The 26,451-nt window shown below is 43.5% G+C and overlaps 1 protein-coding gene across 2 annotated transcripts; it reads right to left on the reverse strand.

Moving 5' to 3' along the window:
* Positions 1-215: 215 nt before the first annotated feature.
* On the reverse strand, positions 216-26,143 carry LOC132590754 (thrombospondin type-1 domain-containing protein 7A-like). Of its 2 annotated transcripts, XM_060263667.1 has the most exons (9): positions 26,005-26,143; positions 22,754-22,899; positions 18,834-19,008; positions 10,107-10,280; positions 9,302-9,397; positions 4,793-4,875; positions 4,244-4,454; positions 2,978-3,065; positions 216-1,389 (listed from the first exon to the last, which is right to left on the reverse strand). In XM_060263667.1, exons 1-9 carry the CDS (start codon positions 26,096-26,098, stop codon positions 1,305-1,307), a joined length of 1,152 nt encoding a protein of 383 aa, XP_060119650.1. In that variant the 5' UTR covers positions 26,099-26,143; the 3' UTR covers positions 216-1,304. The 2 variants fall into 2 exon arrangements, with proteins under 2 accessions (XP_060119650.1, XP_060119651.1); XM_060263668.1 differs by lacking the exon at positions 2,978-3,065.
* Positions 26,144-26,451: the final 308 nt, after the last annotated feature.

Genomic DNA, 26,451 nt, shown 5'->3' on the forward strand with positions numbered 1-26,451 from the left:
AAAAGGGCTATAAATTCTGCAGCAATTAAACACTTAGCATTAGCGGGAGGAAATAAATGCCTATCTTGCATTCTTTCTGAAGAACCCACTGAAATATTGTTTAAACAAGTATTTTTTCCCCATGATTAAAGGGTGACCACTTTTTTCTTTTCTTTTTTTTACAAAGTTAGCAATATAAAAATCTAGTCATAAAGAACCTTCAAAGTAATTAGAAATCAACTTCAAAATCTATTTTCTGTAGAAGTAGGACGGAATCAGAAACTAGACACTTATATTACTGCCATGGCATTGACTACAAAACAGTTGCTGTTACAAGAAATGGCATAAACAGTACTTGTATTAGCTGGTCTGATCCAGTCACAGTCCAGAAACTGAGCTCTACTCTCATTAGGACTTGAGAATGTATTGATAAAGGTCTATTGGATGCTATTTGCAAAAGACCCATCACCCACCCCCTCATCCTTTCTTGAAAAGAGGCAGTTTCTATGGCAATACTAGTTAATAAGTGCATATCATGCTGCACTAATATAGTGCAAAAAATTGCCTTACATATAGCAAAAATGTTGCAGGCAACAGTTGGAGAGTTAGAGAATGTAAAAACTTATTACATGTGGATATTAATTTCCAGACCTCCTATAAAATTTTGAACCTGAAAATGTTTCTTTCCATGATAATTGTGTGTAGGAAGGCTTTTGTACCTGGAACTGGTTACAAGACAGTGTCTTGGAAGTCCTTCTTCACCTTTTGAAAAACAGCTTAAGAAAAACTGTCTTGAATCTGCCAAGATGCCAGACTTGCTCAGTGGGTTGTCAATTCTCAGTTAAAAGTTAACAAGTTGCTATGCACTACGATGTTCTGTAACCAATATATCATTTGACAGATTAATACATATGTGGTGGCAACTGAGTATACAAGTTGTAAGTAAAGCATTCTAGACATCTTGATATGATCTCTTCATGCTTACTGAGTACAATAGGTTAATGGAGTTGATAGTTTTGGCATCAAGACTTTCAGAGATGATGTCACTATTAAGTCATCTACCATAGGCTGAAAACACAAGTGACTACCCAGTTCCTAAATTTCAAAGAAGGCCGCGTTAAAATTTCCAGCTACAGGAATTTTCCAACACAATTTGCTGTATTGATTGGTCTAGAACAAAACATGTTTCTTGGAATAGCCATGGCCATTATGAAGTCATTATTTTTTGTCTTGCAATGTAACATCTGCTCCATAATGTACACAATGTACATGCTGCCTTTAAACACTACAGTTTCAAGAGACTAAGGTTGATGGGAAGTCATAGTTTACATGTCTGCATCTCCATCATAAGCCAGTGTTAAAGGTTTCAGACGGTTGTTCTGTCTTCTCTGAGGCTTCTTTGGCTTTTTGCTGTAACAGAAAGCAAAAATTCATAAATCTAAGAGGTTATTAAACAGATTACATTTAATTTTAATTAGGGGTTAAATGCAAGTATGGATTGTTTAGCTGCTACATTTATATCTGATTCCACAACTTTCACCTTATTAAACTTCCAAAATAGTTTAAATTTGTTCTTACCTCCAGAAATAATAATTTTGAATGGGCTTTCCTTGTTTTCAATAAAAAAATTAAGTGAATGAAAGTTGTCAACCCTACCCATAAATATGAGCCCAGAATAAAAACATGGACATTAAAATTGTAATTCCTACCTTCAATCCATATAAGGGTGATTTTTGCATTGCTTCTAAAAAGGAACAGGCCCATAACAATAACTGGGTGGTGATTTAAAAGATTTCCTACATAGAAAACTAGGCACTGCTTACTTAAAAGAATATCAAAGGAAGCCCTATTGTTTCAGTATATTTTCACATGTGGTTATGATATATTTAAGAAAATTACAAGGACTCCTTAATCTCAGTATTCTAGTTCTTAGACTAATTTAGTTCCCAAGTATTTTCCCACTTTGTTATAGTCACCATGTTATTCTAGCTCCCACTCTTGAGACAAGAGAATCCTCAAGCTGATGAGATCAGAAAACCTGCACTGGGCTAGTCTTCTCTCACCAGTGGTATGATAGCTGATAGTTACCTGCACTGCAACTTCTGTCATTAATGCTCAACACACTAGATAGCCTCAGTGCAGCTAAACTTTTAAAGGATATATTAAGTGAACTTCACATTCCGGGTCCCCAAGAGTTAACAGTGCAAAATAACTGGGAAAAATTCACGCTGTATAGCAACTTTGGCAAAAATTCACGTTCTATAGCAACTTTGGATAGAGGAGTGAAACATTCCTATTTGTCCCCTCCCAACAGTGATGTTCATTTTGCTTGGCATCGCTCAAGAAGAGTGGGTAGCTGTGCAATGTGCCTGTCCTTAGGTGAACTTTGATGGAGCTTATTTCTCCAGCCCACTGTATGTATAAACATGTAATGAACATTTTAAGACAATATTATTCTCAGTTACTATTTAAAATATTTAAGAAGATAAGCACAACCTCAGTTTTCACGGGCCTTATATCCCAGTAAAATGTCCTTTTAGAACAATTTTCTGGGCTGGTTTTATATCCATGCGTTTGTGGCATCTTACACAAATATTTCATATGAGTTGCTGACTTTTTATTCTTCTCTGCTAGCCATGCAACATTATTGCCATGTTTCTGTCATTTGGAGCTCTCTGCTTTACAAGAAACTTTCATAAATTAGATTATATTCTTATTTCCAGATGTAGCCTGGTTTAGCTCAAGACTGATTTACATGCAGAAGACCTTAGGTTTAATTCTTGAGCACTTGAGTTAATTAGATTTAGATAGGACAGTTAGGATGATCTCTGCTTGAGATCCTAGATAGCTACTCCTGGCAAGAATACATTGTTTTAAGATTAATGGTGTAAATTAATTTTAGGCCACACCACATGGATATCTGCAATTTTTTTTTCTCAGTACTCACTACTTTTGTATAGGAGTAGGCTACAAGGCAGTGAACTGCCGAAGGACTCACCAAGCAAGATAGATCATAGAAACAATAAAGATGAGCAAAACAAATGCACCAGCAGCTACACCATAAACCCAGGTCTTCAGCTTCCCATCTAAAAGGAATGAATGTTAGTCATTAATCTGCAAGTTAAGTGGTGGAAATCACAGTTGATATTGTACAATAGTGGCTCTTGGAATATAATTGAAATTTCTCAGCTGACAAGTGAGATAACTGGTTTGCAACGCTAGCATGAAATGCAAGTTAGTACATAACAGGCCAGAGAGTGAAGAGCAAAATCTGTGCTGTTCATTCTGTAAACTCAAGATTCAATATTTTCATTACTAGGACATTCAAGAACAAATGGATATCAGGCCAAACATAGTCACTGTGTATGTCACTGGAATCCAAATAATTTATTTTATATATATTTTTCATATATATTAGGATACAGAGCCTCACCCTTACTGCAGATTCATAACACCCTTCCTGGGATGGAAAACAATGCACACACACAAAGAGTATGTGTGCTCAACAAGCCATTCTCCCTCAGTAACACATACCTCACAAGTTTATTGTAAAAATGAAGGCGGAGAAAATCATGTGGACTATAAACAGAGAAATGGTACATAAAAGTGTGATAAATATTACTGTCTACAGTACTAATTTGATTGGCTTGTATCTAAACATCAGTTCATCCAAGACTTAAGGAGTTTTCCTGCATTGCTCTCCATTCATATACTCCATTCTGACTCCTGGAAAGATCACTGACCGGGGTCAAAGGAACCACATGGAATAATCGCCATATGGGTTGCGGAGCTACCCCAAAGAGGGACAAGGGATGAAACAATCCCTTTCCCTCAGCAGAGCTGTGCTTGTGGAAGAGAGGGAGGACTGATTTCAGTCCTTGTCCCTTCCTCATCTCAGCTCCCTCAACAATCTGTGGATATTCCTCCATGTGGGTTCAACAGTCCTGGGAATAATCTTTCAAAAAGCTAGAAAGGGCCACAAAAATTCAGAAAACCTTTATTCTAGGCAAGGATGTTAGATACAGACCATTTTTTTACATTTCCAGTCTCTGCTATATAAAACTATAAAGCAAGAGAGTACAAATTAATAAAAAGCATGACATCTCTTGAGTATGTTTCTAATATAGAAGAGCTCTTTTAAAAAGGGATATTTGAGCAGTTCTTCATGCATAACCTTGGCCATGCAATACTGTAAAGCTGCCAGAAAACCTACTAAGTTCATTGGTAGTACTTAGTAGTGCTAAGGATTCCTAAAAAATGTCACCTGGTCCAAAAGGCTGTAGAAACCAAGTCCTTCCTCTTCCTGATTTGGTATTGGGTGTCTGTGTGGGGTTCACTGCTCGGCTGGTTTTTACATCTCCCCTTTTGTCCTCCACTGTGGGAATGACTACCACAGGGATAAGAGTGCATTGCTCAAGTGTGCCATTGGAAGACATGACTTCAGTATATCCTTCTTCACAAGCACACGTTCTCATCTGCAGAGGAACAAGTGTTTACTTACTGTAGCAAAACCACACAGCTTGGAATCCTAGACATCATCCTAGAACAATAAAAAGGCCAAATGAATGCCTCCATGGCATCCATCCATCCGTGTGAAGTTGTTCACTTATACAAAGACGAACAAGGAACAATGGAAGTTTAAATGACTTCAAAATTATTATTTAATCAGCCTCTCAGCTAAATAATGTGATCCATTGTTGCAATTTTACTGATAGGAAGGCCTTTTATTTGCCACTGTTCCTGTGGGATATATGAAAATACTGGTATAGCCAAATGTAGATTGGCTAGTTCTATGACCATGGATAGCACATACCTCACTACAGTAAGAATGGGGCTGGGTGCACGATGGCTTACATGACCTGTCAACATCTGGTTGGTTCGTCACCAAACAGCCTCCTGCAGAACAAAACAGATCGTATTTTGACACAACTGTCCCTTGCTGGTCATCACAGTATCTGCAACCACCTCAGAAAGTGCCATTTCATCACACAAGAGGACGTTCACCTTCTCCGAAGGTTATTTCAGGAAGACTCTAGGAACCGATGGATTTATCTGAATCACCCTGCGTCTCATTAACAATGTTGGTATGCCAGAAACCATTTTAGTGGCTTAAACAGGTAATTGGCTGAGTCTGTTAAAAAGTGCAGGAAATAATTGGTTTTGTACTTTGAGAGGTAATTGTATTCTTGGCAGAATGGCCCAAATGCTGACTGCTGGGCTACTGTCAAAATTGATTCATGGTAGAAAACAGGTTTTCCCCTCTGTGTTGTGTGTATCATTCATCTGAAGCTGCAGAGCACTAAATGACCTTACAAGCCCCACAGACAGAACAGACAGATGGCCATTCAATGTTTCTGAAAAACACAATTTTTAGGGGTCTGTAATTTGGCTTTCTTGTATTAATGGCCCTTTCACCATCTTTTCTGTTTTTAATTTCCTTGCCTCTTAAAAATAGACTTAGCTGGGAGAATATGACATTTCTCACAAATGTAGAAACATTTATCCACTGGGAAAATCCTTTATGATGCCATCACTCTAAAGCCTGTTAAAATCAATTTCAGAAGGGGAGAAATGTGTCCAGGGTCAGTAAATACAGAATCAAGCTGCTTAGCAATACAAAGGTTACCTTTTCCAGCATTCTGCTGTTACTCCTCAGTGGTTAAAACGTTATCAGTGCTTCAGTTATTTTTAAAAAGAAGTACACACAAGGTTTTCATCATCATTATCAATCCTTTCCGCTGTCATTCAAATTGTTTTTGTAGTATTTAGCGTCCTCATTTATCTCTACAAATTATTTAATATCTTCCATAGCAAAAGGTAGCGAGACATAACACAGACCAGGATTTTTCAACCATGAGGGGCAATCACCAAAATGTTGGAAATTTTCAAGCCACTCATCTTCCTGTGATGAAAGCTGCTAGTTCTGAATAGATACCCCCTAAAGACCCAAAGGCAATGCCTTTTGGGGTTTTCTGAAGCACTTCCCGCTCCAGTGAGGTGGAGGATAGTCAGGACTGGCTCTTTAATTTGGGGAGAAGCAAGTAAGTGTCAGGAAACTCAGCAACAGGTGCCATGCTGAGATCACTGGGATACACATTACTTGCATTCCCAAGCATTCAAAAGTATCAGAATTAAGGTACTTGTAAGAAATGATGATGAAATCCTGGAATCAGCAGGTGCATATTAAATGTGGTTAGAGAGCTGTATGTTAACCAGATGGTTAAAGGTGGTCTAAATAAGTTTTTCTAGTTGACATGTGAAACAGTATAAAATTTTGTATGTCATGGTGCTAGAAGCACATGCCTGTAAACACCCTTGTAACAAACTGTCAGCCATTCAGGGAGCTGCAGGAGGAAAGAGCAGTCTCACCATCAGTTTTGGTTTGAATTAAGGTATCTGCAAAAATAACACCTTGTTATAAGAGACCTCAGAGCAACTGTGTTGTGACAGAAGTGAAACACATGAAAAACAATGCGCTAAGAAAATGATGTAAATATAGCTTATTATACATGAATCAAGACAGCACAAAGATATTTCTTTTTTTTAAAGACAGCACAAAGATATTTCAACATTGTTATAGTATCGCTGAGCAGAACATCATCTAAAAGAATAATTCCAGTCAAGCCAAAACACCTGTCTGCCTCCATCAGGTAACTTCAGCTTCTGAATGAGACAATGAAACATCTGTGGGATGATATTGTAGTACTCTACATTCTTGCAAATGCTGAAAATAGTTTTAAGGAATGTTGGCCGGCTTTTACTAAAATAATCTAAGCAAAAACTTCACACAATTATTATTTCATGACCTCCAACATCAACATAGATCCGGGTGGGTGTTGGTGTGAAGCAACAGAACAAAGTTAGAAGAATAAGAATAGGATATTGGATTTATACCCTGCCCTTCACTACCTGAAAGAGTCTCATACAATTTCCTTTCCCTTCCCACAACACCCTATGAGGTAGGTGGGACTGAGAGAGCTCTCCAAGAACTGCTCCTGAGCAGAACAGCTCTGAGAGACTTATAACTGACCCAAGGTCACATCAGCAGTTGCATGTGGGGGGTGGGATGGGAAATCAAACCCAGTTCTCCCAGATTAGAGTCCACACACTTAACCACTACACCAAACTGGAGTCCAGTGGCACCTTTAAGACCAACAAAACTTCAATCAAGCTATGAGCTTTTGTGTGCACACATACTTCCTCAGATACAGAGAAATGAAAGATAACCATTCAAACTCATAGACCGAGGCTGAACAGCAAATTAGCATGTAACATGATGAAGTTATTTTAAGATACACAGAGACAAAATAGGAATAGCAAGTTAAGTTTATGTGGTCAGCAGCTGTTTGGATTTAATTAAGGGGAAACAACAACTGAACAATTATAACTAAGGGACTGAGAAGAGTCCTATACAATCCATTTATCCTACAAATTATGCAGGAAAAACTATTATTGTTTCATTATTGTTCCCCCTTAATTAAATCTAAACAACTGCTGACCCTATAAACTTTTTATTCTTGTTTTGTCTCTGCTTATATATATGCTGAACTCCATTGGACTATGGCTTCACAGCATGAAAGGTGGCCTATAAAAGAAGTAAATACATAAATGCAGGACTAGCTGCATAGAACATATTTCATCAGTATTCCAGGATCTCTGCTGATTACTGGCTGGTTTCCAAGCAGTGGTCATAACCTCTAAAGTCGTTTCAATTTAGATAAATGGGGCATAAAAATGCTTAAATTTGGTTGGATTGAGCACTAAATAAAAATAAATAACTACAAGAAAACCTACCATATGGGCATGCCCAAATGATACCAGTCCATCCTGAAACCAAAATAACTAATTTATTATGATTGCCTTGAATAGTAATTAGCTCTCCTAAGAACTTGAGTCTGCAGTAACCAAAGTTAATAAACTTGAGGTTTTACAAATGTTCATTAAACATTTCATAAGAGACTATAAGAGCTCTTAAACACTATTTATGATTATATCAAAACATACATGATGGACTGCACATTTTAAGAGGTTTACAAGTGCTGTACCAACAACTAAAGGACTGTGAAGGGTTAATTCTTCACAGAGCCAGAGAGCCTTGAGTGACAGGCTGCTCTAAGCAAACTAATAGTTTAGTATCAGCTGAGCAAAAAAAGTCTTGACAAAGCTAGATGCTAAGGAGAGTTAGTCAGATTCCTGCCTTAACTGAGATCATCTGAGAATAGCCCTAACAGCTGGCAGAGTCAGATTTCAGCCTTGACTGAATGCAGTCTGAATTCAGCATTACCTGAGAGCAGTTTGAACACAGAAAAAAGAACTGGGGGAAAGTCTGGCAAGGAAGTTTGTGTAGTAGAGAAGACTCCCATTCAAGCCAAAAGGAAAAGGGATAGATCTAGAGACAGAAAAAGATTCCCTACCCAGTAAAACAGGGAGAGTTATCTTAGAGGAGTACAGAATTCTCTGGTTTTGTGTGATTAGAAACTGCCTGTAGAGACCTTGTACTAGTAGTACCTCAGCAATTTCAGTGTCTGATTTCACCTGACTTTTCCCCTCAGTGTTAAATAAAACCTTTTGTTATTTTTGAATTTTAAAGTGTCTCAAGTGTGATTTTCAAGGGTTTATATTGAAGGGCGATCCTATCATTTCCTTCAGGTTCCTGGACTGAGCAAATAGCCACTATATATTACTGACACAGAATGGGACAACCAAAGTTTCTTCAGGAGAAAAGAAAACATATTACCAGGGCTGCTCAGTCAGTGAAGGGACAGAAGGAGGGAAGTGGACAGGCTATGTCATATCATACATTAGTTCCACTCACATGACCCTATAATGGGCTCTTCAGCAACCTCTTACTGCCTCTCGTGGTGACAATTCATGGACTAAAATATTGTAAGAATATACTAGATTCCTAATTATTGGTTCTAATAAGAGTACTGATTTTCAACTGCACCAAAACAGAATATTGTATACAATACTGGCAATGTTCCTTATTTTAATTAGGAGGTGATATCAGAAACTAAAGATTACAGTGATGTACATTGCTCCTTAGACATTTGCACATTCATTTCTGAATTTCAAAAGTTGTGCTGAATAGTTCCCACTTTCCTTTTTCCCCTTAAATATAACTCCGGCAATTTTCAGGATGAAGCCATTTCACACAAAAGCAAACATGTGAACAAAGTCTTAATATAATTATTGCAATATAATTCTGTCAGGTTGGCAATGCTAATTCAACTTGTAGTGTTTTATTTAGATGGATATTTTTCCCACATGTGGTTGAGTCCACTGTAGAAAAAGAACAAAAAGAACAAAAAGGAACAGTTACCTGTAACGTTTAAGCCATCTGACCTTTGGCACCATACAGTTCGAGAAGATCCCTTCCATGGACTGGCCATCCACTTGTATTCATAACACTGGCCACCTGAATGAAGATGATAATCAGAATGTTACAGCTGTGATTTTTCTTCTCTGTTTTGTTTGCACAAGTTATTAGATGCTTCAAGGAAACAAAAGCAACCATTACTGCAATCAAATAATAGAGAGACAAATATTAAACCAAAACTACTTCAAGACCCTGCACAACTGGATGCCAAAATACAGGCTGTAAGAGGCCCAAGAATGTCACCCAAGAAAAAGCTGGAAGGTTTTTTGCTGCAGTTGTTCCAATTAATATCTTTACAACTGCCTGAAGTGGGAAAACTGCATTTTGAGCCATTCTTGCAAAACAAGATTGGTACACCTGAACACTGACACAAGACACTCCCATCTCCTCTTCTCTTGGAAAACCAGGTTTGATTCCCCACTCCTCCACTTGCACCTGCTGGAATGGCCTTGGGTCAGCCATAGCTCTGGCAGAGTTTGTCCTTGAAAAGGCAGATGCTATGAGAGTCCTCTCAGCCCCACCCATCTCACAGGGTGTCTGTTGTGGGGGAGGAATGTAAAGGAGATTGTGAGCCGCTCTGAGACTGAGATTCGGAGTGGAGGGCAGGATATAAATCCAGTATCATCATCTTCTCTTCAACTCATTTAGCATATCCGTACATTTATCAAGTCAAGTCACATCCTTTTCTTACCTTTCTCTTGCTGCCTAGTGTTATAAGGGGTTCCCCACCTTCGATTTCTGTACTCACCATTACATTGTCTAGTTTCCAAAGCCTGCTCTGGACAGAGATGTTGATTTTCCAAGTCTTGAATCATCACTGCTCGTGATCGTACTTGTATTCCTCCAAATCCAAGATCTTCACCATTTACACAAGTCAACTGACAAAGACTCCATTCTGACCACTCCTTTAAATAACAGTCACCTGTACAATAAAAACAAGCACTGCTGAAGATGATACTGCCAAAAGATATTTAAAATGGCATGTCACAGCCCTAAGCCCTAGTCCTGCATACTTTTGCAGTATTGTCCTTCTAAAACCTTGACATGAAATGTCCATGTCTTGTGCTTGCTTAGTTTTTGGAGACATACGGTCTGCCTGTATTAGATATTCAGTCTTAGGATTTGGTTGTGATAACTAAATTAGAGGTATGTCATTTGGGCTTTTCTGACCCAAAATGTTATCAACTATTCCTGGCTAATCTGATATACCTTCTCTGCCATGGAAATTCCATATTTAGAAGTCTACATATTTTGTTCTTAAAACATGAGATTTCAAAATAACATCCACACAAATGAAGCATGTTAAGAGAATGAAGGGGTTTGCTGGGAAAGTCAGCTTTGCAAACAATGCCCTGCATACGAGGGCTATAAACCTAAAAAAGCACCCAGGCTTGCAAATGAGCCTAGAGCTTTAATTATTTCAGCAAAAGGGCTATTAAAAATTCATGTTGCCTTACATTATGTTGACAACAAATAAAACTGGCTCCACATTAACTGGATGCCTTAATGAAGGGGTTTTTATTTGCCAACATTAAGAAATTGTGTAAAGAAATTAATTATTGAATAAACAATGTATGTATAATAGGAGGGCATGTAGTGAATCTTTGGAAACATTAACTAGAGTGCATCATTAGTCCACCCCCACAGGGCAGTCAATCTTCTCTTTGGTGCAGTGTGGGATCATTCAAGCAGAGGTCATCTCTTCAGCTAAATTTTAACAGTGAACAAAAATTCAATATATTTTTAATTTAATTAAAAAAAACAAATACATTCTCACTTGAGGTGTTTTAACACTTGTCAAACTTGGAATTGGAAATTAGAACTCAGCAGAATTGAGGGAGGAGTTTTATAAAAGGTTCCATCAGAATCTAAAGTCCTACAGACAGTTGATTTTTTGGGGGGGGGAGGGGCATCACAAAAGCCTTATTGACTATGTGCAAAAATACAAGAAACTCCGCTCTTGCTTCAAAGGGCATCATTTGTTTATTTGTGGTATCAACATATAGCTAAATCTGATTGCCTATATCATCATATCTCATATGTGACCATTACTGGCTGTGGACATTCAAGGAGAAATGAAATAGAGTCAAAGCAGAAGAAGGGGAGCCAGGAAAGAGTAGGAAATCAAGGAGGTGTGTACTGTTATGGGAAGCCACATAACAATACCATTATGGCATCCCCCCCCCCCAAGGTGGACTACCCCCACCACATTACTATTTGTGAATTGAGATTAAATCTGCATAATATTGGCTCAGAATTATTATAAGCTACAGTCTGTGACTACTTTTGACATTTTATTTTCAAAAAGAGAAAATGCTGAATTGGAATAACTACATGAATGGTCTGTCTAAAGGATTGTATCATGTGGGGGAAGAACGAAAGGTGCAGGGAGATGTGCAAAAAAGTTTCAGAATACTCTGCATTTAAACCAATACCTCTTCATAAACCAATACATATGGCATGCAAAACCCTATAATTTAGAGGGGAGAAGAAATGCAGGGGAAAGTGGAAGGCATCTGGTATTTTCCCTCCTGATCTATATTTCTTGAAGCCATCTGTAGGAAAAAGGACAGGTTTCTTACCTGTAACTGGTGATCTTCGAGTGGTCATCTGTGCAATCACACATATGGGTATTCCGCAGGATAGGCCCTGACCTCGGAGAGTTCAAAAGCAATCTTGATCGTAGATCTGGCGCGCCTCCCACTCGTCCTGGGGAGGAGGCAGCTACTGCACATGCCTGGACGAGGGGGAGGTGCTTAGCCACTCAGTTTCTTCCCGCCGCCGGACAGGTGGAAACAATTGAGCTAGATGAGCGTCCAGCAGCGGGGAAGGCTGGGTGGGTCTGTGTGATTGCACAGATGACCACTCGAAGATCACCAGTTACAGGTAAGAAACCTGTCCATCTTCTTCGTGGTCTCTGTGCATTCACACATATGGGTGATTAGCGAGCTATTCTTTCGGAGGTGGGTGCTGGATCTGTAAGAATATGCATGGTTAGAGCAAAAAACGTTATGAGTATAGTACTCACAGTGGTTAATCGAAGATGGAGCGCAGCACTGCTTGTCCGAAGGAGGCATCACGCCGGGCACGGACGTCAAGAGCGTAGTGCGAGGCGAAGGTAGATGTAGAGGACCAGACGGCGGCAGCGCAGATGTCCTCTATAGGGACGCCTTTCATGAAGGCCGATGAGGTAGCGACGGCTCTGGTCGAGTGAGCTCGTATGTGCTGGGGGACTGGCTGTTTTGCCAGTTGGTAGCAGAGTTCTATGGCGGCAACGAGCCATTTGGAAAGTCTCTGAGTAGATATTTTGCTGCCCTTATTGTGGGCGGCGTAGGTGACAAAGAGTCTAGGGTCCTTACGGAACTGTTGAGTCCTGTCTATGTAGAAGGCTAAGGCCCTACGTGCGTCCAGGTTGTGGAGTGCCCTCTGCCCTGCATCCGCGGGGTGCTGGAAGAAGGCTGGTATGGTTGACTGTTTTCCCAGGTGGAAGGGAGATACGACCTTTGGCAGGAAGGTCGGGTCGGGTCGGAGTACCACCGTGCTGTTATGAAAGACCGTGTATGGTGGGTCCGCCCTGAGTGCGCAGATGTCGCTGGCCCTCTTACCTGTGGTGAGGGCTGTGAGCAGCGCTGTTTTCCATGATAGCAGGTGTAGTGGAATGGAAGCCATGGGCTCAAAGGGTGGCTTCATGAGCTGACTAAGGACGAGAGAGAGGCTCCAAGTAGGAAGGATTTGTTTGATTGGTGGGTGTAGGCGGATGATGCCCTTTAGGAAGGCTCTTGTAGCATGGTGAGAAAAAACTGTCGTGCCCCCAATACGGGGGTGGAAGGCAGAGATGGCTGCCAGGTGCACCTTTAGCGAAGAATATGAAAGTCCCGCCCTAGAGAGTGTTAGGGTGTAAGTTAGCACCTGGGGTATGGTGGCGCAGCCAGGGTCGAAGTTGTGTTGGGAGGCATAGTGAGAGAAGCGTTTCCACTTAAGGAGATAGGATTTTCTAGTAGATGGTTTTCTGGAGTTTATTAAGACCTGGCGGACATCAGGGGGAAACTCTAGGAACTGATCCTCCAGGCTGTCAGTCTGAATGATGCTGGGTTGTGATGAAGGACCCTGCCGTTCTGTTGGGAGAGGAGGTCCTGTGATTGAGGAAGTTGGAGGAATGTATTGTTCGACAGGAGCAGCAAGGTTGTAAACCATGGTTGGCGCGGCCACCACGGAGTTATTAGGATGCAATCCGTGCGGTCCAGCTGAATCTTCTGCAGGACTCTGGTGATGAGTGGAATGGGGGGGAAGAGGTAGTGGAGTGCCCCGTTCCAGGTTTGGAGAAAAGCGTCCCCCTTGGATCGTTGGGATGGAGGACCTCTCATGTAGAAGTGGGTGCATTGGGCATTTGATGGTGAAGCAAATACATCTATTTTCGGGGTTCCGAAGAAGTTGAAGATCTGTCGGATGTAGCGGCTGTTGATGGACCACTCGTGGTTGTTGGTCGAGTGGCGACTCAGGGCGTCTGCCTGGGTGTTCTCGGCTCCTGGTAGGTGAACAGCCGTGAGGAAGATGCCCTGGCTTATGCTCCAGTGCCACAACGCCAGCGCCTTCTTGCAGAGTCTGATGGAGGCGGTGCCTCCCTGCCTGTTGATGTAGAAGACCGTGGCGATGTTGTCGGAGGTGACCTGAACGTGTTGGTGCCTCAGCGATGGGAGGAAGGAGCGTAGAGCCTTGTGTACTGCGAGGAGCTCTAGGCAGTTTATGTGGAGAGAGCGTTCGTAGTCTGACCATTGGCCCTGCACCGTGAGGGTACCCAAGTGGGCTCCCCATCCCCACTTGGAGGCATCTGTGGTGACAATTACCGACGGGGGTAGCTGTTTGAACGGCATGCCCCTGTGAAGGTGATGTTCCCTTGTCCACCATCTGAGGGATGTCACGATGTGTAGTGGAAGGGTGAGTAGCGTGGACTGGTGCTGTGCGTGAGGACGGAAGGTCCTGACGAACCACATTTGCAGGGGTCGCATGTGCAGCTTCGCGAAAGGTAGGACTGCGGTGGTTGCTGCCATGAGGCCTAGCATTCTCTGAAACGTGAGAGCTGTTTGGGAGCGCTGGGCGATGATGGCGTTGGCCAGAGACTGTATGCTGCGTACTCTGTCCTGAGGTAGTGAAGCTGTTTGAGAGACCGTGGAGATGTCTGCTCCTATGAACTGGATTCTCTGGGTGGGAACCAGTTTGGACTTTGATAGGTTGACTTGGAGGCCCAGGGTGGCCAGGAGAGCGAGGGTAGTGGAGACGTCCAGTTGTAATTGTTCTTTTGAATGGGCGACGATCAGCCAGTCGTCTATGTACGGGTAAATTGATATGTGTTGTTGTCATAGTGTGGCAGCTACCACTGCCATACATTTGGTGAAGACCCTTGGGGCTGTGGAGAGGCCGAATGGGAGAGAGCGGAACTGGAAGTGCTGCTCCCCGATGGCGAATCTGAGGAACCTTCTGTGGTGGTGATTGATTGTAATGTGGAAGTAGGCATCCTGAAGGTCTATGGACGCCATCCATGATTGTTCTGGGATGAGCGGAAGGATTGCCTGGAGCGTGACCATATGGAATCTCTTGTAGGTTATGTGCAGGTTGAGTTTGCGAAGGTCGAGGATGGGGCGGAGTCCTCCGTCCTTTTTTGGTACCAGGAAGTAGCGGGAGTAAAACCCGGTGCGATGGTATTGAGGTGGAACTGGTTCTATCGCGCCCTTGTCTAGCAGGGATGCGATTTCCGTCTGTAGGGGTGTGGACGGAGGTGTGGTGAGGAATCTGTGGTGTTTCGGAGAGGATGTAAACTCTATGAGGTAGCCCCTTTGTATGACGGCGAGGACCCAGGAGTCCGATGTTATGGATCTCCAGACAGGGTAGAATGGTTGCAGTCGAGTGGGTGTGTGATGGTTTGGCTGATGGGGGGGAACTGGACGACTCGGGGCAGGATGGTCAAAGAGACGGCTTGGAGGTGGCTGCGGTTTTCTTGGTCGTTTGAGGGCGTGACCTTTGTTGGAAGGAAGGTTTGGACTGTGGTTTACGTCTCCATGGTTCCTGTTGTCTTGGAGACCTGGTTCCTTTGTAGTGGCTGGGTCTCCAACTCCTTTGTCGATTGAATTGACCTTGGTGTTGCGAGACTCCCAGTCGTTTTGCCCTTTTTCTCCCATCGTCTACTGATGTGAGGATGTCATCTGTGGTTGTGTTAAATAACCCAAGGCCGTCGAAGGGTAGGTCCTCAACCTTGTATTTGATGTCCGGTTGGAGGGATGAGGATCTAAGCCACGCGTGCCTCCGTAGGGCTATGGCTGAGGCCAGGATTTTGGAGGAGCACTGTGCAGCGTGACGAGCTGTATTGATCTGCTGCTTGCTCACTCTGGCCAACTCCTGTAGGGCAGTGGTCGCTGTCTTCTGGGATGTCTCAGGCAGCGAAGGGATTAATGTGTTGAGGGAGGTAGCCAGGTTGTAGGCGTATGCCGAGAAGCATGCCATGTAATTGTGTATTTTAGTTGTGGCCGTGGTGAGGGAGTATATCTTCCTCCCGATAGTGTCGAGCTTCTTGCCCTCTCGTTCTGGAGGTACTGGGTGTCTCGTTTGCTTCGACTTCGAGGAGGAGTGGACGATGATCGAGTTCGGAGCCGGGTGGGTAAATAGGAACTTGGAGTCTGGTGCGTGTATTTTGTACAGTGCTTCAACCCTCTTGGATGTTGGTGGTACCGATGCTGGCTTGTCCCATGCTTCTTTAAGCGTTTCGAGGAGGACAGGGAGCATGGGAAGAGAGGAACTGGATGGAAGGTCTGCATGCACTAGGTCGAATACAACGTCCGAGACTCTGGGTGCGTCTGTGTTGAGTTTGAGGTTCAGAGAGTTTGCCATATTCGAGACGAGGTCGAGGTAGGACTTTGGACCCTCTGACGGTGATAGGTCTGCTGGTTTGGCTATATCGGAGTCTGGTGATTGTAGGTCCGAACCCGAAGAGTGGTCGGAGTCGGAGAGTTCCGCCTCGGAGTCGACATCGGTTCCTTGGTGCGATTCCGGTTGGGTTTGAGGTGCTGGTTGTTTGTTGGGAATAGCTTGCCCGGGTTCGAATGGTGAAGGAGGTTCCGGTTCGGTGGTGGGGCGCACTGGGTCGTCACGGAGCCGGAGAGGTCTCTCTAGATCAGGGTGGTGTCTGCGCGGAGAGATGTCACGGTATCGACTGTGGTCATGTCTGTCGGTGCGATCTCGGTATCGAGGAGATTCGTGGTAGCTGCGATAGTGGCGGTCCCTCGGGTCCGCGTAGTAAGCGCCGGGGGAGGGCGATCGTCGGTACCTCCTTCGGTCCCGTGGGGACGGGGACCTGGACCTCGATGGGGAGTAGTAATAGTATCTCCCCCTGCGTCGGCTGTGGGACCGTCGGCGACTGCGGGACCTTGGTCTGGTTGGGAGAACTCTCGGAGTCGAGGGTTCTCTGGTTAGCGAGTGGGCATCCAGCGGTTGCGAGAGATCCACGAATTGGCGAGGGTCGAGAGGGCGGCTCTTAGTGGAGATAGGAGAGTGGGTCTCCAGTATCTGGTCCGGTGGAGAGTTCGGGATCGACGGGGACCTGGATGAGATGCGCACGATTTCCAGTGGAGTAATCGGCGGTGTTGTGGTCGACTTCGATGCCGGAGTTTTGGGGATCGAGCCCGAGCCGCTTGTGGTCGGGTTCGATGCCTTCGGCTTGGTTGTGGTCGAGCCCGTGGCCGGGTTCGAACTCGAGTGTCCGGTCTTAGGCTTCTTTGAGCTGGCCGTGCCCGTCGGGTCCGCGTGGGCGGAATCTGATCGGTGGCGCTTTTTCGAGTCATCCGACTTCTTGGTGTGTTTGCCGGACTTAGGCTTGCAGGGACCCTGAGCCACGGAAGCTGCCGACTGCGTCTCTCCCGCGAGAAGTGGGGAAGATGGCGCGAGTTGTTGTTGTCCGCCATGCGGCATGGTCGGTCGGAGGGAGGTTTCCATAAGATGGCTCCTGAGCCTCGCGGCGCGGTTTTTACGGGCCTGTTTGCCAAATTGGCGGCAGTGCACGCAGGAGTCTGTACGATGGGCCTCCCCGAGACAAAATAGACAGAGAGAGTGGCCGTCGGACGAGGGGATTTTAGAGGAGCAGCGGGCGCAACGTTTGAAAGTTATTTTGTCCCTTCCTTCCATCCGCCCGGGGGGGGGGGAGGGAGAAAGTCCGGAAAAGTAGTAAAAAGAGGTTTTTTTTTTTTTTTTATACGATACCAGGAGAAGTGGAAGACGAGAATGAAGTGAAGAGGAGGCTGGATTGTGAAGATTGTAGTGAAGATTGCAGTGAAGAAGTTGGAGATCAACGAGGGAGGTGCGATCCGGTCGGCGGTAAGGAAGAAACTGAGTGGCTAAGCACCTCCCCCTCGTCCAGGCATGCGCAGTAGCTGCCTCCTCCCCAGGACGAGTGGGAGGCACGCCAGATCTACGATCAAGATTGCTTTTGAACTCTCCGAGGTCAGGGCCTATCCTGCGGAATACCCATATGTGTGAATGCACAGAGACCACGAAGAAGATCCATTGAGTTCCTCCCCTTTTAGGTCCCAGGCAGATGGAAAGGAAGCATTGGGCCACTTCAGCTCCCTCTTAACACTGGTCACTCACAGCTGAGGGCTAACACCTGTGTGCTGTTCTCCATTGCCAATGTTTGCCGACTGCAACACAACAGCAGGCACAAGCAGCCCTGTTTTAGGAGGCTGTCATCTAAAATGAAGGCTTTTATTTTGTTTATTAACCAATTAAAACATTTATATCCTGCCTTTCTTTGTGGTTCAAGGAGGCTCATAACAATCCATTAAAACAAAAATAAAACAGGTAAACCCTGAACCTGTCTCCCCTCCCCCCCACCAAAGATGCCTGCTGTTCAACTCCCCTCAAAATCTCTAGCAAACAAGCAGGATTTACAGCACCTCCGGAAGATATCTAAGGAGGGCTCCCCCCTTACTTCTTCAGGGAGCCCAGACCACAGAACCAAAACCACAATGGGAAAGGCACAGGCTCTGGTTGATGCCAGACAGGCCACCCTATATGGTGGGATCCAACAGATGGCTGCCTGATGAGCATAGTAGGTGCACAGGGACAAATGGAAGGGGACAGTCATCTTGCATATATCAAGGCACCCCTCCCCCAAACATACTCTGGCTCTATCCCTCTTCCTGCTCGGATGCTCAGCATATCTGCATACAGGACACCCTCAGGGGGAATGATATACTAGGTGAATCATTGTGAAACAATAAAATTATATAATAATATTATGGTAGATATAATATTAATTATATTATAAAAATTGCAGTGATTGAGCAAATTCTTAAGACATTATGAATGGAAAAGTAGCTTCTTTGATTATAGTTGAGCAAATATAGAAAAGAATTTCAAGGCTTTTAATAAAAAAATCAATCAGCAGTGACTTTCATAGAAGCTTATGAGTCATACCAAGAAATCAGCTTACCTGGACAAGGTAGGGTGCATGTTTCCTCAAGCACCATTTTCTTACTGCCATCAACAACAGGCTCTATTTCCCCACAAAATTCTTCATCCACTATTTTGCCTACATCATCAGTGGATCCATCATAAACTACACAGGAAATGTTTCTGACTCTTATGCCCTCTCCACACTGAGCATCCTGAAAAAGGAGGAGCACCAGAAACATTAGACATGGGAAAGGTGGCAGTTCTTATCAACTCAAAAGAATAAACAAAATTCCACAGAAGATTAATGGGAGTTCCCCACTGATGGGCAGCCCAAGAGGATAAATGCCACAATACAAATTTTAATACTTCAGTCCCTTGGTGGCTAAAGCAAAGGGTAAATCTATTATGGAAGATAAGTCTATCAGTAGCTACTAGCCATGGTGACTGAGGGAAACCTCCACATTCAGAGGCACTAAACGTCTGAATCCCAGAGCCATAAGGCAACATCAAGGGAAGGTCTTGACCTCTATACCATGTTGTTGGACTTCCAGAGGAACAGGTTGGCCACTGTGTGAGACAGGATGCTGGACTAGATGGTCCACTGGTCTGATCCCACAGGGCTCTTCTTATGTTCTTAAAGGGTCCTGCTCCTTGTACCATTATCCCCCCCCCCCCCAAAAGAGTAAACTTTGTTAGTTGCTAGCCTCTTGGAGTTAGGCCATCATCTTAGGCTACCATAAGGAGCCTAGGGAGTGGTGGTGGCTCAATGGCAGACCATCTGCTTTATATATACAAAGTCCCAAGTTCAACCAAAATGAGGCTTTGTATATATTGTGAGCCAGCAAAAAGGCATGTAGTTAAGAATCAAGGCAATATGTTCTTTTAATTTATTTATTTCTACAGGCACAACATGAGAGCAAATACAGCTTACAGGACATGGGTATAGACTAAGAAAATAAATGAAACATGAAAAGGTTGCTAACCTACTTGAGACTTACAAATCCTGAACAACTGAACTCTCCTCCCTAATGGGAAATTCAAATGGGTATATGCATAAAGATGCTGTCCTTCACATGATCACACTTCCCTCACTGTCACACACACTTGCACAGAAGGGACAATTCCTTTTTAGGAGCCCCATGGCGCAGAGTGGTAAAGCTGCAGTATTGCAGTCGGAGCCCTCTGCTCACAATGTGAGTTCGATTCCAGCAGAAGCTGGTTCAGGTAGCCAGCTAGAGGTCGGTAAAATGAGTATCCAGTGTAGATGACCAGGGAAGGCAATGGCAAACCACCCCATAAAAAGGTCTGCCATGAAAACGTTGTGAAAGCAGCGTCACCCCAGAGTCGAAAGCGACTGGTGCTTGCACAGAGGACCTTTCCCTTTTTTTCCAGGTATATAAAAGGGCCTTAACAAATCTGGGTCTTGGGTTCTGGAAGGAAGAATCTGTCAGAACCTGTTCAGCCAACAGAGAGGTATTAGTACATCAAAGCAATGCCACGTTTTCACAACTGGCTGTAGAACTATCCCTATCCAGCAGGATAAGATTTTTTTCCCAGCCTGGTGCTACATCAAAGTTCATCAGATCTCAGAAGTTAAGCAGAATTGACTCCGGAAAGTATCTGGATGGGAGATCTCCTTGGAATAGCAGAAGTCAGGAGATGGGGGCAGGCTTTATTCAGGACCCCAGTAGGGGTTATTCACCAGAGGTTTATTTCTATCCCACCCTCCCATAAGGCTCAGGGTGGGTCACAACAGGTTAAAACAGTTACAGCAGATTAAAAAGGCAACAAAACAGATTCCATACATGACATAAACAGCATGATCCCAGTTCAAAACTCTGCCTCAACAGCCAATCCAAATCCCCAAACTGGGGAAGTGGGATGGTGAGGGAGGCCAAATTAAGACAACCATCACCTCCTCAACTAAAGGCCGGGTGGAAGAGCTCCATTTTACAAGCCCTGTGGAACTGAAAGAGATCATGCAGGGCCCTGATCTTCAAGGGGAGTTCATTCCACCAGGTGGCGGCCAGGGCCAAAAATGCCCTGGCCCTAGTTGAGGCAAGCCGGATGTCTCTGGGGTCGGGAACCAGAAGATGTTGAATTGAAGATTTTAGGAACTGATGGGGCTAATATGGGGAGAGGCAGTCCTGAAGGTATGCCCCGGGCCATATAGAGCTTTAAAGGTAAGCACCAGCACCTTGAAACGGATCCGGCACTTGATAGGAAGCCAGTGCAGTTCGTGGAGCTCAGGATGGATCTGTACCCATACAGACAACAAAGTCAACATCCATGCAGCCGCATTCTGTAACAGCTGGAGTTTCCAGATCAGAGCAAAGGGCAGCCCCAAGTAGAGAGAGTTACAATAATTTAGCCTGGAAGAGACCATCGCATCACTATGCCCAGGTCATGAGGAATGAGATATGGGACCAGCTGGCAACGATGGTAACCTGGGCCTCCATAGTCAGAGAGACATCCAGGAATCCCCCAAGCTCTTTACCTTCAGCATTGGCACCAGTAGAGACCCATCAAAAGATGGGAGCCTGATCCCCATTCCTGGTCCCCCCTGGCCCAGCCAAAGGACCTCTGTCTTTGGTTTGGGTTCAGTTTCAGTGGCTCTGTTGTAATCATCCAGCCACGGCTTGCAAAGTTCCATCCAACTCCTTTGGGGCTGTGTCCAGGCGGCCATCCAATAGAGCTGGGTGTCATCCGCATATTGATGACAACCCAGCCCAAATATCCAAGCAATCTGGGCAAGGGGGCACATATAGATATTAAACAGCATTGGAGAGAGAATTGCTCCCTGTGGCACACCACAATCCAGTGCCACTGGGATAACTCCCCCTCTGTCCCTAACCTTGGAGAAAAGAGACCAACCACTGTTAGGCTAGCCTTCGTATCCCCACATCGGCGAGGTGGTGGGTCAACACATCATGGTCGATTGTACTGAAAGCTGCTGATGGATCCAAAAGTATCAGAAGCTCTGATCCACCTCAATCCAGATTGTCTTCAGAGATCATCCACTAAGGCAACCAACTCCATCTCTGTCCCACAGGCAGAGCAGAAACTGGACTGGAAGGGATCCAGGACATTAGCTTCCTCCAAGAAAGCCTGCAGCTGTGTCACCACCACCCACTCTACTACCTTGCCTAGAAATGGTAAATTTGAAATTGGGTGGTTGCTATGACTTCCAGGTGCACTCACACACACACACACAATTTTTTTTTTTAAAAAAAGCTGGTCAATCTTCATAATAGTCATGCTCCATCTGCCCTCATTCATGAAACAAGCTTGTGGGATTCTTGGACTTGCCCCTTTCCTTGCCCACCCCACTTCATTCTCCCCTGGCACACAACTCAGTAAAGAATTCCATTTTTGGAACAACTCATGTTGTTGTTAGATCTGAACCAGAAGCAATGGTTTCCTCTCTTCCTCAGTATCCCAAAACCATAGTCTGATGTCCTCCACAGGTTCCTTCATGTAGTGACAAACCATGGTTTGTTGTGCATCTGAACTATGCCTCTATATTTGAAAGTGATCATCTGACAAAAAAAAATCTTGCATGTAGAAATGTCAGGGATAAGATTAGGCTAAATTCTTTTCCCTGACTTGATAGCAGTGAACTATAATTGCTATTAACATAGTGCATTCCATCATGCATTCAACTCGCATCCCAAATGTACATTCTAAGATGGTACAGACAGTCTCATGAGGACCATACAACATGCCCTTGGTAAATGTTTGAATTAACTTTAAATGATACCAGCTAAAAAGGATGGGTATTATTTTCCTTTGTAGCACTTAAGAAAATCCAGACTATGTTTCATTCCTCTTAGGAAACCTCATTACAGTCTGAGAACCTGTGGTTTAGAGTTTCTCAGCAGATCATTTCGTATAGGATGGATACATATTTGTTTCACAAATATCTAAAGATAAAATGAAGGGAAAGGTGTCTATTACCTCGACCTTGCAGTCAGTCCACTGGCTATATTGCCATCGATAGCAAGGCTTGACTGGGCAGGGTTTGAATTGCTCCATTTGTGACGGACATGGTCTCCCATCACCTTGGAAGGGTTGGATAACCATTCTCTTTCGTATCATCTTTCCTTCAATGAAAAGAGAGAGACCAAGAAGCACTAATGTAGCAGTATCTATCATGTGGATCAAAACATCTCAGTTTCAGCCTGTGGATTCCTTTATTCAGGAACCATTCTTTTAGTACAAAGTTGGCCCAAAGAGTTCTAACAAATAGGTTTTGAGCATGTGTGTATTTTCACATGGCCTAAAGTAGATGTGGCAGGAGGATCCATGTATATTGATTCACGTGTCCCTTCACTCACATGTAAATAAAGAGTGAGGAGTTGCATTTTTGGCAGAAAATCCAGTGCACAAGTGAACAAAACCAAACCCTGCTTTACCTGACTCTTTTTCAATCTTTGATGCATTTATTTTCTAGTCCAGCTCTGATATTTGGAAGTTATCTGAGCTGGAAGTAAAATACATAGAGCAAACAATGCAGCACAGCATGGGAAAGAGCATGGTTTAACTCCATCATGTGTGCACTTCCTTTTCTGGAACAACCCCTCCCCCCAGACTTCCATACCCAAAGTATATTTGAATAAGCAGACATGGGAATAAATACATGTGCCTCTTCCTCCATCACATCTAGTTGGCATAAACCAAATAGCGAAGGGGTGTAAATATGTGCTACATCAATTATCTAGACAAATTAGAGAATGACAGCTGTTAGCTACCCTGACCTGGATGGCCCAGGCTTGCCCAATCGCATCAAATCTCTACACCTATGCAGGATTGGTCCTGGTTTGTACTTGGATGGGAGACACCAAGGAAGTCCAGGGTCACAATGCAGAGGTAGGCAATGGCCAACCATCTCTGACTGTCTCTTGCCTTGAAAACCCTACCAAATCAGCAAAAGTCAGCTGCAACTTGCAAGCACTTTCCACCACCATTAGCTGGCGGGTGATAAGAGTCACCACATTGTTTGTTAACGAAGTTATTTTAAAAGAGACTCGGAGGCAGAAACCTGGCTATATTTTGTTAATAAAATCAATATATGCATATATTTTAATGACACTGTATATATTACTTAAAATAATAATAACTGGGAGCAGAAGGTACCCTCAAGTTGCAGCTGAACTTACAGCAACGCTGCAAGGTTTTCAAGGCAAGAAGTATTCAGAGATGGTTGACCATTGCCTGCCTCTGTGCACCGACCCTAGACTTCCTTCATAGTCTCCCACCCAAATACTAACCAGGGCCATTCCTGCTTAGTTCAGGGGCCCGGGGCTAATAATAATAATTAAAAGTAAATCAGTCCCAATAACCACAAAGAACCTATACTTATGACTTAGTTACAAGACTTATAACTGCTTAGCAGAAGATCTTAAAATCAGAAAGGAAATGGAGTTCTGCAGTTTTATACTTTTTGTCTCCCTAGACATTTTTATAAACAGAATTTTCAAAGAATGTTTCACCCCACTCTTTAAAAAATTAAAACAGAATGGGTTTAAGCTGCCATTAATCTTCTGGCCAGCTACACGCTACCCCAGCTTGTTCTAGAAAGGCTCTATTTCACGTAGTTACGTAACCTCCCTCCCCCTTCTGTGGTCCTTTTAGCTGATTCTGTTTCTTTCTTCCCAAGGTATTAAATTTCATTACCGAGACAGATGGTGCAGTAGTGCTGGCACAAGGACTTTTTTTGTACTTGTGGAAGTATAGTAGCATTGAATAGCTTCCTTACCAGCAACTGCCCTGCACTCAGAATTTCAATGAACCCTTATTTTAAAGGCCCGTGCAGGGTCTGAACCAAAATGTACTGTGAATACAAGCAATCAAAATCCTTTGTTAAAAAGCTGTAATGGCAATGTAACGATAAGAACACAATGAACCACAATTCCTGTAATGCCTGTAAAGGTTAAATTATTTCCTTAGTATAACCAAATGCTACACTAAGGAGATGTTCGGCAAGCTTTTCTTTAGATTCCACTGAGTGGCAGCAGAGCAACACGGTTGCCTGGTTTCCTTGGTCAGAAGTCACTGCAGAAGTTAGCTGGTAGCAGCTCTCTTGAGATCACGTTAATAAAGTTCTTTTATAACACTCTGAAGAACAAGCCAGACACTCAGAATGCCTCCTGCACCTGTTAGAATCTCATTTCTTTTTCCTTTCCTGTTTTGCAGTACTGCCCCTGTGGAGTGTTTTGTTCGCTCTATTACCTGCCAAGATGTGTATGGTGAGATGAATGTTCACAGCCAAGAGGCCAGAACATACAAAATGTTACTGTAATGTGTTGTATCTCCCATTGAAACACACAAAATGAACTACCCTTTTAAAAATATTGGACCCAACATTCACCTTGTGATAACTGATGTCCAGTGTTGCTGGCATGATTTTTGTCACAGCTATAACATTTCAACCACCTCAAACCATGGCTTCAGGCCCTGATTAACATTAACCATGGTTAATGGCACTGTTGCCATACAAGCAGGGGGAATTTGTGCCTGATCCAACATGGCTTCTCTTGGGTTCTTTTGTTCTCTCTTCTAACAAGATTCCTCCGATAGAATTTTCTCCATCAGAACAAGTCTTTCTCCATTAGCAAATATAGTTCTCATTACAGAAAGTCTTTTCCTAGAGAGAAGACTTAGCAGAAGAAAGGCATAGAATCCACCTTAGCAGAGGGCAGTTATAGGACTGAACTGACCATTATACACAAAGGAGCGAGTAAAAAAAAAAGTTCTATCTTATCTTCTTGCTAATATATTCCTTGTTTCCCTCCCTTTTTTTAGATTCTGCAAACAAAAACAATCAGATGTGTACATTTAACTGTATATTATTGAGAGCCAAATTTGCAGGGACCAATCACATTGCGTTTTTGTTTTTCCCTCTTATTGGCCTTAATAAATTGTGAAACTTATATCTGAAACTGCTTTCTGCCTCTTTTTGTTTAACGGCTGCATTTAGCATTCATCATGTCTCATTGCTGTGATTCAAGTCAGAACTGGATTTTGACAATCCTGATCCTCTTAGCACAAGCACAACATCAGGGGAAAGAAAGTTTGCATGTGGATAAAGCAGACCTCACTGACCTATGAATCTCTTCATCCAAGCAATTGCACTCTTTGTTTTCTTGTTGGACTGATATGATCTGAGATGTATAAATACCATTCAAAAAAGATGCTTCCCAACTAACCAGAAAGGCCACAAGTCTGAGAGCACTCAGACCACGGAGACCAGTCAGACAGCTGACAGTTCACAGGGCACTCCACCACGCAGGATGTGTTCATATGCCACGTCTTTTCCAACCCAAGCTGAAAAGGAACAACACAAGGATCAGCAAGCAAAGAGAATGATGTCCATTCTACTAAGTAGTGAGGGAACTATTAATGACCATATCATTGATGTCAAGCAACCAAATTGATGCAAAACATTGTGCAAGCTTTTGAGCTCACCAGAACTTTTCATCAGACTTTATTTAGTAACATCCAGCCTGATGATGACTTTTGGTGACTTCAAAAGTTGTACAATGTTTTATGTCAATTTGGTAGGTCCTAATAAAAGACATCACATGACATGGATTTTATTCAGTGAGTTCCCTGAATATGAAGAAAGCTAGCTATCATTACCAGTAGCAGAACTG

Source organism: Heteronotia binoei, unplaced genomic scaffold, assembly GCF_032191835.1.
Source record: "Heteronotia binoei isolate CCM8104 ecotype False Entrance Well unplaced genomic scaffold, APGP_CSIRO_Hbin_v1 ptg000654l, whole genome shotgun sequence".
Lineage (NCBI taxonomy): Eukaryota > Metazoa > Chordata > Lepidosauria > Squamata > Gekkonidae > Heteronotia > Heteronotia binoei.